Source organism: Rhyacophila brunnea, unplaced genomic scaffold (genome assembly GCF_057557595.1).
Source record: "Rhyacophila brunnea isolate RB1 unplaced genomic scaffold, BYU_Rbru_1.0 scaffold_4, whole genome shotgun sequence".
Classification (NCBI taxonomy): domain Eukaryota; kingdom Metazoa; phylum Arthropoda; class Insecta; order Trichoptera; family Rhyacophilidae; genus Rhyacophila; species Rhyacophila brunnea.
Genome location: NW_028233068.1, coordinates 45,456,061 through 45,471,699, shown reverse-complemented (window position 1 = coordinate 45,471,699; position 15,639 = coordinate 45,456,061). Strand labels below are relative to the sequence as shown.

The following is a 15,639-nucleotide window of genomic DNA, read 5'->3' as shown; positions in this document are numbered from 1 at the left end:
TGCCTACCCCCACGGGACGTCACTACAATCCAGAGTCCAGACTGAACGTATAGCCCCGCCTGTTTTTTGAATCTGTGTTCTTCTTATTGTGCCATCCCCTAGCGGAGGTCGGCCACCATCAAGGCGATCTTATATTTGTCGTCTGTTACCCGGAACAGTTCGGTGGAGCTGCACTCGTACCAACCACGGAGGTTCTTAAGCCACGAAATGCGGCGCCGTCCTCTGCTACGCTTCCCATTGATCTTTCCTTGAATGAGAAGTTGGGGAATGCTGTATTTTTGTCCTCTCATAATGTGGCCGAGGTATTGTAGTTTCCTGGTTTTGATTCTACGTAGAACTTCTCGGTCCTTCCCCATTCGATTGAGAGCTTCAACATTTGTCACCCGGTCAGTCCAAGGAATTTTGAGGATGCGTCTATACAGCCACATCTCGAAAGCTTCAAGTCTCCGTGACATCTCTTGGTTTAGCGTCCATACTTCCATACCATAGAAAAGAATTGAGAGCACATAACAACGTACCATACGCAGTCTCAGACCTAGGTTAAGATCTCGATTGCTAAGGAGGCGTCTCATTTTGAGAAGGCGCTCCTTGCGATCTCAATTCTAGTTTCTATTTCGTGAGACTGGTCCCATTTCTCATTGACCCATGTACCTAAATATTTATAATGGGTCACACGTTCGATTGGTTGACTGATTGATTGGTTGTATTGACATATAATTAATGTTATGTGTATAACTGTTATTATTTGGTATATTATGCACAATAAATAACAACAAAAAATAACACTGTAAAATGATATTACGTAAGGTAGGAACATTCATTATACAAAGGTATAATACCTACTTTTAATGACGTATTCTATATCTATATTGTATATTTATGCGACAATATACCTACACGACGTGTTAAATTCATATTAATAGATTAATGGGTTTTTATTGCTACCATATAAAACTATATAAAGTTAAAATTATACAATAATATGTAAAAGAGTACGGTGATTAGGTACAATCAAAGAGATTGGACTCCTCCCCTCTCTTTGGGTACAATAGATAACCGAGCAAAATAATGTCGTAAACTGGCTACCTACCTACGTAATGAAATAATATAATATTGTATTTATTTGAAATTTACAATTTCGTTTTAATTGTCGTACCTATTATTTGCGTAAAGATTATATTATTTTTAATGTACCTACCATGTGGGTAGAAGTAAAAAAATATTTATCTTTTTATTAAATTAATGGTCTTTATCAGGCCCGTCCTTTTCACGCACGAAGGTGCCCAAATGGAAGGGCGGCGAAAAAAACACTTTTTTGTTAAATATAAAAAAAAGAATTAAAGGTTACTAATAGAATAAAAATAAAAATAAAGCAATAATAATATTAGTGTAAATAAGAATTCACAAAAGTTTAAGTAAGTATGTATTTATTTTAGCAAAGCCATTTCGTAATAAATATTATATTTCATACATATTTAAAATAAAACGTTTTTTATATCGTTAGGTATAATCGCTAGGTAAGCTAATTTTCGCCATTCCGCAAACTGTGCGTTTTGTTTTCATACTCCATTTCACAATTTATGTGTTAGAATCTGTACAAAATACTTAATTAATATTATACGTACTTATTCAAAGAAATCATTGAAGCCTATACTTTTTTTAAAATTTTCATGTTTTTTTTAATTGCAGCGAAGGGGGCTACCGAGGAGTCATTAGGGATGGGCCTGACTTGCTGACATCGCAGAGCTGAATTTAAAAAAAATAATAGAGAAAAATATACTTACAAAATAATGAAAATAAAATTATTTATCTTTTTAGAACGCATTGTGAGTAACTACTTTCAACTTGATCAATTTAGACAACAATATATTGAAAAACTAGGTACCGTGATTGCATAATCATCATAAACATACCTAGTGAGAAAATTAAAAATGATACATGCATTAAATTGATTACAAAATGAATATAAATACAATCAATTTACAAGGTAATTCGCCGTAAAACTCCAAATTTCACAAAGTTCGAAATATATTTTGATAAGTTTAGTGGTGTCTACTTATTAATAATGTGAGCATTTTGAAAATATGTATACCTTCATATTATCATTTTTAAAATCACTTTAATAGGTATGTATTTGTTTATCGGGGTCAGTATAATTGTGACATAATACATCTAACGTCTACAATAGAAAACCTTCGCATTATAATATCCTAATTCAATTAGGCACTCAAAGTGTGACCACTTTCAGTTGCGATGTAAGCAATAGCAATAAAATCAGCCATTCTTAAAATAATTATGCGGAACGTTGTTTTAATCGGTATAATCCGATACAAATTTAGTAACATATTGTGAATAGTATGTTATTATTAAAATTTGCCCTTTCATCGTGTTCCAGAATTCAGTAACAATGTTTATTCACTCATATAAATAATAATAATAATAATATTGTGTTCTACCTATATAATATGTCGTAATAACGTTATAACAATAAATAATAATATAATTTAATACATGGCTACGCTAATACAGTAGGTATACAAAAATAGTGCAATTATTTAATAAGAATTTAATTTCAAATTACTGTCGTTTTCGTAATAATTTGATCAATATAATGACGACGCTAACAGCATTGGAATAACATTTATACATTTAATTTATTATGTTTGGGAAAATGTCAAATAGATGTACCGTGTACCGGTCAGAAGAAAAAGAAAACTTTACTATTTTTAACGACATGGTGTATGCGGTGGTGTTTGCCTAGTCTTAGGATTATTGTGTTTAATTTATGATATTATAAGATAGTATAAAGTATATACGCGTTGATAGAACGAAACTAATAATAATTAATGTACATTAATTTATCCGCCAGCTCTAACTTAATCGAGAGAAATCTTTTGCAATGCTTTTAAAGACAGTGTACAAATTAGTGTTGTTATTGTCGGTTAATGTAATGTGTGAAGAATTAATGTCGTTCATGTGAGTAAAAAAATATTTGGATAATACATTAAATAGTATCTTAAAGAACCTTTTAATGCATGTTTTTAATCGCTAAACCATATTGGTGCCAGCTATCTAGATTAAAGCGAAGAACTGTAATAATTATTTTAATATTTATTAGTTAAAGCTGAATGATGCATTGGTTTTCATATGGCTTCATTAACAACCTCCATCCTTTTTATATCCTACTTAGTCAGCCCGTAGTGTACGTTCAACCAATAATTTAAATTATTTTATGATTAAAATCAATGTAGTTGTAAGACGACAATTATACTTTTACGATAATAATATTATATTGTATAATATTACATAAATTATTAATAAATGTATTTTTGTAGCTAATTGAGAGAGATTATTTAGGTTTCTCAATAATTATTGTTTTCGCGGGTTGTGATAACTTGTTTAGTTTAGAGATTAGAATTTTGCAATTAGTGTATATTTAGTTTGTTGCAATTATTAGTTATATTATATTTTATTATTGACAATTAAAATAAATGAATTGTTGTAGCAAGTATTCCTAAGCGATAAAATTGAGAGTGTTACATCTATAATACCTTCCATAGATAATAAGGAGGCGCGTAAGTTTGACTTTGACACAATAAACGTCAAACGAAACTTCACGGATTTTGAGTGACTACTTACGTACATTACGATAATATTATTGAAATATGAATGTCTTTATTCCGAATTTAACCACATTTAATAATGCAGGACAGTTGATTAATACGATTGTGGAACACGGAATTTATGTAAACGTAAGACAAATATTATTCAGTTGCTAAGTGATTGCGAAGCGTTTTTGGTTTAAGGTATTCGCTTTTATCAATGTTTTTTAATTGTGTTTTTTGTTTATTATTAGCATAATATACTCTCTATCAAAAGCGATAGAACTGTTAAATAAAGTTTGTGTAAAGGTGATGTCCGTTCATTTTCAGGACAAATTTATCATATCATGAAGTGGAGACAAAGCCTCCGGAGAGCAGCTTGTCCTTGAGGGATATTTTACCCATCAAGGCTAAATACTATGACAAAAATAGAGCACCGAAGTTGCTGGGTCAGCCGACCATTGTTTATTTTCACGTGACAGTGCTGTCGCTTGACTCGATCAATGAAGAGTCGATGGTAAGATATCTACCATACCGTAGAGATAAATAACGCTATTAACCGAAGAGATTGAACTAGGATTTTTCAATAGGGGAATAATATCTTTCACTGTCGATTGAGGTTATGTATCAAATATTTTTATTGTCATTTTCTGAGAGTTTATTGTTTGTGTTAGCCATTATTTGCTGATGCAGCATACAGTTCAACAATGTACTGAAATAATTAAAATTTATCACCTGATAGTGATTTTACGAGGCTTGTTTTTGACTAAATGGCCTCAGTCAATAAGCAAAATTTACAAATCTGGGCCAGTGAAAATCCTCTAGAGCTCTAAGCCGGCTCTCACATCAGAGCTCGTCTCGCCTGCAATGTGTTGTCGATGTGACATCATCGTTATTCATAAAACACACATTGCCAAATGGAGCTCCGCAGATTGGTCGAATGCGACTGTTAAGTTTGAAAAAATATCTACTGTTGCAATCGACAAGTTACATGTTTCTCGGGCTGCGAGTCGAAGACGTTAGGACGCATAAGAACACCTACAAATTGGTCATTCTCATAGTGGCTTGCCGATCGTCGCATCCAAATATCTATACGTTTCGAAGGTTACGTGCGACTGTCGCTGGATAGATGTGTGCGGTCTTCATATGCAACACTGAATCGACGTTCTTGGAAGGTTTGATTTATGGCTGTGCAGCAGAAGAGGCGAGTTTAGATGTGACAGCCTTGCTAAGAGTATCTATTGTATTCTGGAAAAGTGACTGTCTGGTGCGACCTTTGGTCTGGTGATATCATTTTATCGTATTTCTTCCAAGATGAGGCTGGTGCTGCACCGATTCCTAATGTCAATCCGTTTGATGAACCCGAATTTCTTTTAGCCTCAATTGGAAGGTATGGATCTGACAAACATGTGGTTCCAACCAGAGAGTGTCGCATCACATATATCTTGGGAAACTATGAATTTACTGAAGGAGCATTAAAAGATCACTAAGAAAAACCCTACTTTAATGAAGGGAGTTATAAAAGGTTATTCCAATTAAAACAGTAAAATGGATGACAGACATAATGTCGAGAACTGTTCTTTTATCTGGAGTCTCTGGATGATTGACTGGTTTATCTTGTATTGTTTAAGGACATGAAGCATTTGTCGCCAACACTACATTTCGAACGCATCAATTGCCTTCCGCTCCCTTTGCCCTCAGGGTCCATGACTCGACACGGTACAAAAATATGGAGAAATTTCTCTTAGATATGCATATATTATATTGTCTAAATTTTGGTAGAATTCTTTATTTAGCTACATATTTTTTCCGCCTTATACGTGGTGCAAATGAAAACTCTGCCGTTCTTTGTAGTATTGATCCTGATAACCATCTTATAAATCATGAGCATCCATTGTTCTCTTCTCCCATGGTACAGAACTAACCTGCCATTGGTAATGTCAATTAGGAGGGCAAGAACATTACTGTGTTCAATCAAATCATTTTGAATATTAATGTTAGGTGGATGTTATTTTATGAGTTTTTGTAAAATATGATCATTCAGCTCACTCATTGTACTTAAATAAAATTTTCAAAACATGTCTTTTGTTTAAATATTTTATTTAATTTTTCATGTTTGCTTATATGTAAAAGATAAATAAATTTGAATAGTGATTCACCATAAACCATGCATAATTTATAAATATAGTAACTATAGTAAATTGTAGTATGCAGTTATATTTTAATGGATTTATATTTTCGTAGACGTATGTGGCTGACATTTTCCTAGCGCAATCATGGCGGGATCCACGTCTCAGACTTCCAGAGAATATGAACGAGGAATACCGTATTTTGGATGTGGATTGGCTCAACAGCATATGGCGGCCCGATTGTTTTTTTAAAAATGCAAAAAAGGTCACATTCCATGAAATGTCGATACCAAATCATTATCTGTGGCTATATCATGACAAGACACTTTTATACATGTCTAAGTAAGTAAATAAGTGTCTGTTATCTACTATATTTGCATAGGATTTACTTAAGCGTCAATTACATTGAGCTACTTTACGAGCTGTTTGTTGGCGAATTTAAAAGCGGGCGATTCAGCTACTGCGATTGTGATGATGACACACAAAACTTTCCATTCGCTAAGAAGCCACAAGCCAGCGACTATTTTGACAGAGCGTAGTTCGTTTTTTTACTGGGAGGTTGCTACTACGCTCTACTGCGCAGACGCAGTAGGCCCACACGCCGGCGTGTAGCGTGTAAATTTGACCGGCTTTCAACTTTTCTCTGTAGATTGTTTACAATCTGCTTGTTAGCTTGTTCAATGATTACACTGGGCGACTTTACAGGCAGATTGTAAATTCGCCAACAAACAGCTCGTAAAGTAGCTCAATGTAATTGACGCATTAAGGTGAAGCCTAATGGTAATTAGGTAATTTTTTTGGTATTTTACAATTTTAACTGTATTAATGAATAAATATGTATCTGAAAACATTAAAAAGAAAAATATTTTTTATTTTAAGTCAACGATAAACTTACAATTGTAAAAAATGTAATAAAATGTGAATTTGTTGAATCAGACCGCACCCTATTATTACATATATTTTATGGTCATATTTATTATTAAAATTTAGTTTTGCTTGACCGTGACAATTTTTTTGGCTGAAGGAGCGCACTGATAATTTAAATCTAAGAGTGGGCCGTACAATGAAATATAATTTCTTAGTAGACGATATGAATGATATTGTTGCGAGTACCTGCACATTGAATGATGCTTTGTATGTCCCAACAGCATCACCATCATTAATTACTTTTTACTCACTATCTTTGCCTGTCATGGTCACGCCCTGACTCATTCCATCTACCAATACAAATTAATTCAACTTCTTTCTAAAAGATTTTTTTTTGACCATATCTGATCCTAAAAGAGAAAAGAAAAGAAAGATAAGCCTTCATAGTGTGGAGGTTTGTATTAACAGATTTTTGTTCTTGGATGTTAGCCACTTGCTCAACCTATTAAATCCATACTCTGACGACTCCAAACACACATTGAAAAACAATATGTGTATTTGCCAGACCCAGGACCCGAACCTGGGACCTATGTCATTATATGCCGACACGATAGCTGCTTGGCCATCGTGGAAAGAAGTAATTACCTATGTAGAATTAATTTCTATAATTGAGGCGTCTAATTCCAAAAAGCGATAAGTCCACATGTGGTCAAAATCGAGAAAAAAATACGCATGTATTCTTTGTATAATTTTTCACAATATGTATTGATCTATAAATTCCAAAACGCGACAAAACCTTACGAAAAAAAATATTTTAAGTTTCGATTTATTACAAAAAGCGCAAAGTCCGTGTTTCATGTTATTTAAAGCATGGTTGATTTCGCGCGTGTTTAAGGGAACGTTCAATATTGGAAAGGGAGTCTCCCATGCTGTAGCATTCGGTAAACTCATGACAGTGCCACGGAAATATGTGCCTTATGCGGAATAAATTAAAAAGTGAGGTACAAGTAGCGCTACGTCCAATTTTATTTTGCCTATATTTATTACATTTAAGAGTTTATCGGCTGAAATAAATTGCCATTTGGTTCTAATTTCGACATAGAATACAACGGAAAAAATAATCTCATGTTAAAACAAATAATTGAAGCTTGAAACATAAAAACGTTGTTTCCCGCAAATATTGAATTGTGGACCTATCGCGTTTTGTAATTAGATGTCTCAATTATAATACATTTTTTTAATTCTGGTATTTCTATAACATTTTTCATAAATGCATAATAAGATATAACACAGAAATACAGAAAAATCCATAGCAAGCTGTAGTAGTTTGGCATGGGCTGACTAAACCGATCCCTAAAATGAATTGAAATGGTTTAAAGTCAGCCAGTCAATACTACATAAATGCAATCTGCTAATCTGAGTGTTTTACAGTATGATATTATGTTATAGAAGATAGTGGCATACTTTCAGGAATGTCCACGATCTTAATAAAAATATGGCTGAATACCGTTATGGTTAATTGTATGGTAATGATGATTACAGGCTGACTTTGGTGCTGTCTTGCGCAATGAAATTTGAATCGTACCCACACGATACACAAATCTGTTCCATGATGATTGAAAGTCGTAAGTGTTTTAGTAATTAATGTTTATATGACGTTGGGTGCATACATGTTTAAATAAATAAAATTATAGTTTAATACTATTTAAATAAATAATTCTTAATAATATATAGTGACACCTGTGGACAAAAATAATATGCTCGAATGTAGTTTTGAAACTGGCGGCTAGAGGCAACATTTAATTACGAAGAAATTGTTTGTAAAAAAATTACCGCTGTCAATCACAAAGTATCCGCTATTCAGCTATACATTGCAACGTAACCTATTAGTATATCTATATACCGAATCCCTGTTTGTCTTTCGATTTATTTATACAGTGACTGTACTTGTATAACTTATTGTGAGTAAATATTTTTCAATGTTTCTGTGGTGCTATTAAAAATTATGTTATATATTAGTACCTACGTAATAATATATTGCCCACGATGGCTGAGCGGCTTAAGCGTTGGCTTATAATGTCGTGAGTCCCACGTTCGAATCCTGGGTCTTTAATACTGGTTTCGTCCGCCTTAGAGGGATATTGTCAATTTAAGGCAAAGTCTTTACTGAGCCTTTTTTAAAGAGACACCTAGCGGAAAAATACGAAGCTTGCAATTTGAGATATTTTTTTGGTATTTTACAATTTCAACTGTATTAATGAATAAATATGTATCTGAAAACATTAAAAAGAAAAATATTTTTTATTTTAAGTCAAAGATAAACGTACAATTTTAAAAAATGTAATAAAATGTGAATTTGTTGAATCGGAAAAGGATTTCAAGTTATGCACATTTATATTTTTTATAAAAATCGATGTTTTTTAAAATAGATATAAAAAAATATTAAAACTATCAAAAATCTCTTGGGTGATGCTTAGAAATCTTAATAAACTAAATTTTAGTAATAAATATTACCATAAAATATATGTAATAATAGGGTGCGGTCCGATTCAACAAATTCACATTTTATTACATTTTTTACAATTGTAAGTTTATCGTTGACTTAAAATAAAAAATATTTTTCTTTTTAATGTTTTCAGATACATATTTATTCATTAATACAGTTAAAATTGTAAAATACCAAAAAAACGTCTAAAATTGCAAGCTTCATATTTTTCCGCTAGGTGCCTCTTTAAAAAAGGCTCAGTAAAGACTTCGCCTTAATTAATAATCTAATTATATCTTATTACTCCATTGAAAAAAAAAGTTGACCGACAACCAGATATTTTTTTTTTATTAAATTTGACAAAGGTTTACTAAAACTGCTGCGGTTTAAGTGTCGGCCTATAGCGTCGTGGGTCCAAGGTTCGAATCCTGAGTCTAGCAAGTATACATATTGTTTTTCAATTTGTGTATGTGTCAGAGTATGGACCTAATAGGTTGAACAAGTGGCTGACATCCATTTCTCCTAAAAACAAAATCTGTTAATACAAACCTCCACTCTGTGGAGGCCCATATGATCCTGTTAGGATCGGACATGGTCGACAGAAGAAATTTCAATATTTTTTTACAATTTATGTAGGTATTAAAACACTTCAATTTATACTTCACTTTTGTAATATATATGTAAATTTGTGGGGAAGAAATATCTAAAAATAAAATATAAAACAGATGCTGAATTGACTGTCCAGAATCACTTGGTTAACAGCGGTGTCAAATTAACGTCAATGGGTTTAACTATAATTATTATTTATACTATTAGAACATGGTATTTAAAAAACTGACTTAAAGCTTATGTTGGCCATTTTTATACTCAGGATTTTGAATATATTGGAGCTGTTCGAATTAAATCCTTTTTTTGTTATTGTTTTTCAGTATCGCACACCGTTCACGACTTGAGATTCATCTGGAACATGACCGATCCTCTGGTGGTGAACCCTGATATTGAACTCCCGCAGTTGGATATTTCTAATAATTATACAACAGATTGCACCATTGAGTACTCGACTGGTAAGTTAACTTAATGACTTCACTTTATTTAGAGATTTATTCAAAAGTATAACATTTTACATTGTCGGTGAAGACTCATTATTAAATGAATGTACAAAAATTCAAATCCACTCTGTGGAGGCCCATATGATTCTATTAGGATCAGGCATGGTCAAAAGAAAGAAGAAAATTCATAATTTATTGAAACGTGAGAAAAATAACAATTATTTTTTGATAATCTTAAAACACAAAATAGAAAATCAAATTCTTTCACTTACAAAGGTTATGTCAAGTGTAATGTACGAGGGTGGGTCAATAAGTCCTTAGAAAAGCCGACAGGTGGCGCGACTAGTACTGTAAGCGGTTTGTTTTCATGCAGCGGCACTACCGATTCAGTATGCTGCGAAGTTTCAATCAGATTGGTCGGGTTGTTGTGTGTTTCTCGTACATTTAAAAAAAAAATTTGCTTGTTTACAAAAATGGAGAAAATTGAGTTTAGAGCTGTTATTAAACATTTTAATATAAAAGGGTTAACAGCAAAGGAAATAAAAAATGAGTTGGATTTAGTTCACGGCACATCTGCTCCTTCACTTGCAACTATTTATAACTGGTTAAATGAATTTAAACGTGGTCGTACATCAACAAAGGATGAACCACGCTCAGGACGTCCTGTAGAGGTGACTACACCAGAAATGATCAATAAAATCCACGATATGGTGTTAAGTGACCGAAGATTAAAGTTGAGTGAGATAATTGAGGTTACAGGGATCTCAAAAGGTAGCGTCATTTCTATTTTACATGATAAATTGGGCATGAAAAAAATTTCTGCAAGATGGGTGCCGCGTTTGCTCACAGTCGACAATAAACGCAATAGGGTGGTGGCCTCTAAAGCCCTGTTGTCGCTCATGCAACGCAATCCGGATGAATTTTTTCGTCGCTTTGTGACTGTAGATGAAACATGGATACACCACTATACTCCCGAGACGAAAGAACAGTCAAAGCAGTGGATTGCGAAAGGCGAACCATGTCCAAAGAAGGCGAAAACCGTAAAATCAGCTGGTAAGGTTATGGCTACTGTATTTTGGGATGCACGTGGAATTATTTTCGTTGACTATTTGGAAAAAGGAAAAACAATAACAGGGGATTATTATGCATCTTTATTGGACCAGCTAAAAAACAAAATTGAAGAAAAACGGCCTCATTTAAACAGGAAAAAAATCCTCTTTCATCAGGACAATGCCCGTGTTCACACATGTTTACGATCAATGGCTAAAATTGAAGAATTGAAGTTTGAATTGGTCGACCACCCACCGTATTCGCCAGATTTAGCCCCCAGTGACTTTTTCCTTTTCCCAAACTTAAAAAAATGGCTAAGTGGACAACGTTTTTTTTCATATGAAGAAGTCATCGATCGGACAAATGCTTATTTTGAGGACCTTCCGAAAACTTATTTTTCTGACGGTTTAAAAAAAATTGAGAAACGTCTAACCAAGTGTATTGAGCTCCAAGGAGATTATGTTGAGAAATAAAAAAAAAATACAAAAATAAAAACTGTTTTAATGCTTTTTTCTAAGGAATTATTGACCCACCCTCGTATTAAAAATATGATAGTATTTTTGTTTATGCAGCTAATTGGTTGGAAAAAGTGCCTTGTGCTACTTCATCATGCAAAATACATGAATATCTTACATATTCACCGATATTTTAAAAATAAATTCTCATCTTAGACATTTTCAGTTAGGTACTTCTTTATCTTACAGGTACACTTTGCCACCGAGTTACATGATGATGCTGGCTAAATTTGGTAACAGTTCAAAGGAATCGCAGAGGGTGCTAATAATATATGTGTGCAGTCAATTTGAAGTTATAAAATTAAGTTTATATTTGCTATAAAATTCATGCATATATTTATTTTATTTCATTTAGGTAACTTCACATGTCTTGCAGTTGTGTTTAACCTACGACGTCGACTCGGGTACCATTTGTTTCATACTTACATTCCTTCAGCGCTGATTGTTGTAATGTCTTGGATATCATTCTGGATTAAACCTGAAGCCATTCCTGCCAGAGTCACCCTCGGAGTTACATCTCTTCTCACGCTAGGTAAAAATTCTAATGACCTGCATAATATTGTATCTCCCTCATACAACCATTCCAATAATTCTAAATTCTTACATTTTAATGAAAACCATACTTAAAGTTTTTTTGCAATATTTTTTTCATTCCTACATTTGGATTCTGTGAATAAGTATTACCTATGTAAAGTGATAAAATAATAGTAACGTGTGTGAATCTTCTAAATTTAGTATTAAGTAAATTCTTTTATGTGTTTAAATTAAAAGTAAACTAAAATTCCAAGATATTGACTGAAATCTACTGCAAACATAATCCAAACTTTTTAGTGAAATCAGTGTATCTTGCTTTCTTATATTGATTTGCTATACGCACTATGCCATATTTGTGTTTGTAAGGTAGAACCCTGATTTTACATGACCAGAATTTACGTTTTCCTATTCTGTGTTGTTGTTTTTTTTACCCATTCAAATAATCTCTCAGCAAAGAAAGACATTGTCAATTGAAAAGAAAAAGAACATTCTGCAAACAAATTTGTATGATTTTTTAATTAAATTCAATATCCCCAATTATATAACATTTTCCCTTATTTAAGCTTTTTTTGTCAGTCTTTTCAAAAATGTAAAATCGGGGCATCATTGTGTTTAATCACTAAAGAAAAACTACACATTCATGATGATTTTCCCAAGATATATTAAATTTTTTTATGAATCTTGGGTGTCTATACATTTTAAAGTAAATCTCCTGTATTCTGTATTAATTCTAAGGTGCTCATTTGCTCTGCGACCCGGGAATGTTGATTTTCCCTTAAGATAAGATAATTTGATTTTTATGTTTTATCTGTGCCGTTCTATTCAATGTTAATTAATATGGACATTGAGTAAAATACTATATTATTACATGATTTGATTGAATTACCTAGAAAGTGTCTAAAATACATTTTTTTTTAAAATATAATGTATTTCAGCTACCCAAAACACGCAGTCACAACAATCTCTCCCCCCGGTTTCATATGTGAAAGCGATCGACGTTTGGATGTCATCATGCTCTGTGTTTGTCTTCCTTTCATTGTTTGAATTTGCCGTTGTGAACAATTACATGGGGCCCGTCGCTACAAAAGCCATGAAAGGATACTCTGATGAGGATATTCGATCGGATCTCGATGGATATAAAGTAAGTTAAATATATATATTTTGGAAACAACCCAAAAACTCTTGTATAACATATGGTGCTGGGCGGGACTTGAACCCGCATCCATAAAATTTCAGCCAATGTGCTGTACCAATTTAGCCACCTGCACCCTACCTAATTACGATGAAATTAACTAATAGTCATGCAACTGAACCGTTTTTAAAATGTCGTTAATATTGGCTACCGGCTTTTGTGGTTTGAATTAAGGTACTAATAATAGGTACTTATCTTGATTCCTAACTGGGGTCCGGATCTCTTGCACTTGCTAATATAAATCCACCAGTACAAGTTGTCCGATGAGTGAGGGCGCCATATGCTAATATTTGACATATTATCATTCAATACTTTTTATACTGTGATGAGATTAAATGCAAATTTAATATTTTACATATTATAATGAACTTAAAACTTTCACAACATGACATGAAAAATCAATAAACAGTATATAAAGAGTAAATACAGAATTCATTAAGTACACGGAAGTATACCTCAACAGGTAGAATATACTGTCAATTACAATGATTGTATGATGAATATTAAAACCGCTATACAATATTGCGTGATCACTGATTTCTTGTTGATATGTGACTATTCAAAATTAATTTTACTAATACATACTTCATCCAAATGATTTAATAAATATATTCTTGGCAGGTTTCATCCTCAGCAGTCCACACTGAGTAACCGGTCCTAGTTCTTAGTCATAGTTGTAGTCGGAAATTATACATTAATTATTACTGTGTCAAGTTATGTACACTACTTTTTTATGTCTACTTTTTCTGATATACAGATGTCACTGTCGGTAAACAATATTCATAGTGGTCTGCCTAAAATTATTAAAATATATTCAGCTAGTTTGGGATTTTTCATTTATATAATACATTTACTGATAATATAATTATAATATAGACAAGATTAGTATTGTCACTGATATTATAAATATTATTTGATTAATTTTAAAAAGCAATTTCATTGATGCCAGGAAATGCAATAATATGATAAAAATTAAGTCAGAAGAATTTATAGCTTGATACTCAACACAGTGGTGATTTTTGGGACTTTTTGAAAACATAATTTAAGCTACAAATCCCACTACCGTAGGGTAGGCATCAAGTAAAGATATCAATGTATATCTTTCCTAGAATCACATCCTGTAATTAAAAATATTTATTACTGAAGATGGCTGGTCTTTCTAAGATTTTGAAACTTGTGTGACTTTTGCATTGCATCTGATGAATTGATTGCACCATCTACGTCAAATAAAATCGCCGCTGTCAACACAAATACTTAAATGTAAAGGGAAACTTAATATACAAAGGGAAGACAAGTAGCAGCCTTGCAATTGTTTGTTTGAACTGCATTATTGATTGTTTATTATTTAGGTTTTAAAATAATAGCTTGCTTTAAACTATTTCCAGGGCGTATTTCCAGAGGAAGAGGTGAGAGCCAGCGTAAGTGCTCCGCAGTATGATACATTCTGTCATGGCCGTGAGACCGCACTATTCATCGATCGCTTTTCCAGATTCTTCTTTCCATTTTCCTTCTTCATTCTTAACATAGTTTACTGGACAACATTCCTGTAATATGATTGACATATTAATATTTTGTAGTATCAACTTTGCGCAATTTCATTTATTATTATAAATTAATTCTAAGTTTGAACTATTTATTATAAGTGGTACAATTAGCAAATAGAGTGAATCGATACATTAATTTATTCTACTTTTTCAGTAATAATTATTATTCCTGTTGAAAGGTATAATTTTTACTATTAGTTCAGCTATTAAAAAATAATAAAAAAACTAGAAAAATACTTTATATTGAAGTTTTATTGATGCAAAAAAGAATAATCATTCTTAAGTTGTTCTCATACTGGGTTTATAATATACTTATCATCGCTATAGGATTGGTTTCCCGAATATCCGTTTTTGTCGAAATCGACCTCTTAATGCAGAATGTTTTTTTGTATCTAATTGGACGAGAACCATCCCTTTCTTTAAATTACTTTTTAATGGTAATGAAAACATCATTCATATGCTGTAAAAATAACAATTTAAATATCTCCATGTATTTAAATATAGGATTATGAAATTTGTTTTTCGTCTCCTGAACATTTGGTCAATTCGGGAAACCAATCCTACAGCGACGTTATGTCTAGCATTTAGGCATTTTTATGTTGGGTACCTAGCTATCCCAGAATGTATTGCACTACAGAAATGTACAGAATTGTACTACAAAAAATACTGCAC

General features: G+C 32.6%; 1 protein-coding gene across 2 annotated transcripts; it reads left to right on the top strand.

The window, feature by feature from the left end:
- The first annotated feature begins 3,556 nt into the window (after nucleotides 1-3,556).
- Nucleotides 3,557-15,175, top strand: HisCl1 (Histamine-gated chloride channel subunit 1). 2 transcript variants are annotated; one of them, XM_085953615.1, is made up of 8 exons: nucleotides 3,557-3,806; nucleotides 3,933-4,119; nucleotides 5,847-6,073; nucleotides 8,141-8,223; nucleotides 10,013-10,147; nucleotides 12,053-12,229; nucleotides 13,167-13,372; nucleotides 14,809-15,175. In XM_085953615.1, exons 2-8 carry the CDS (start codon nucleotides 4,117-4,119, stop codon nucleotides 14,971-14,973), a joined length of 996 nt encoding a protein of 331 aa, XP_085809741.1. In that variant the 5' UTR covers nucleotides 3,557-3,806; nucleotides 3,933-4,116; the 3' UTR covers nucleotides 14,974-15,175. The 2 variants fall into 2 exon arrangements, with proteins under 2 accessions (XP_085809741.1, XP_085809742.1); XM_085953616.1 differs by having other exon boundaries at nucleotides 3,590-3,752.
- The last annotated feature ends 464 nt before the right edge of the window (nucleotides 15,176-15,639 follow it).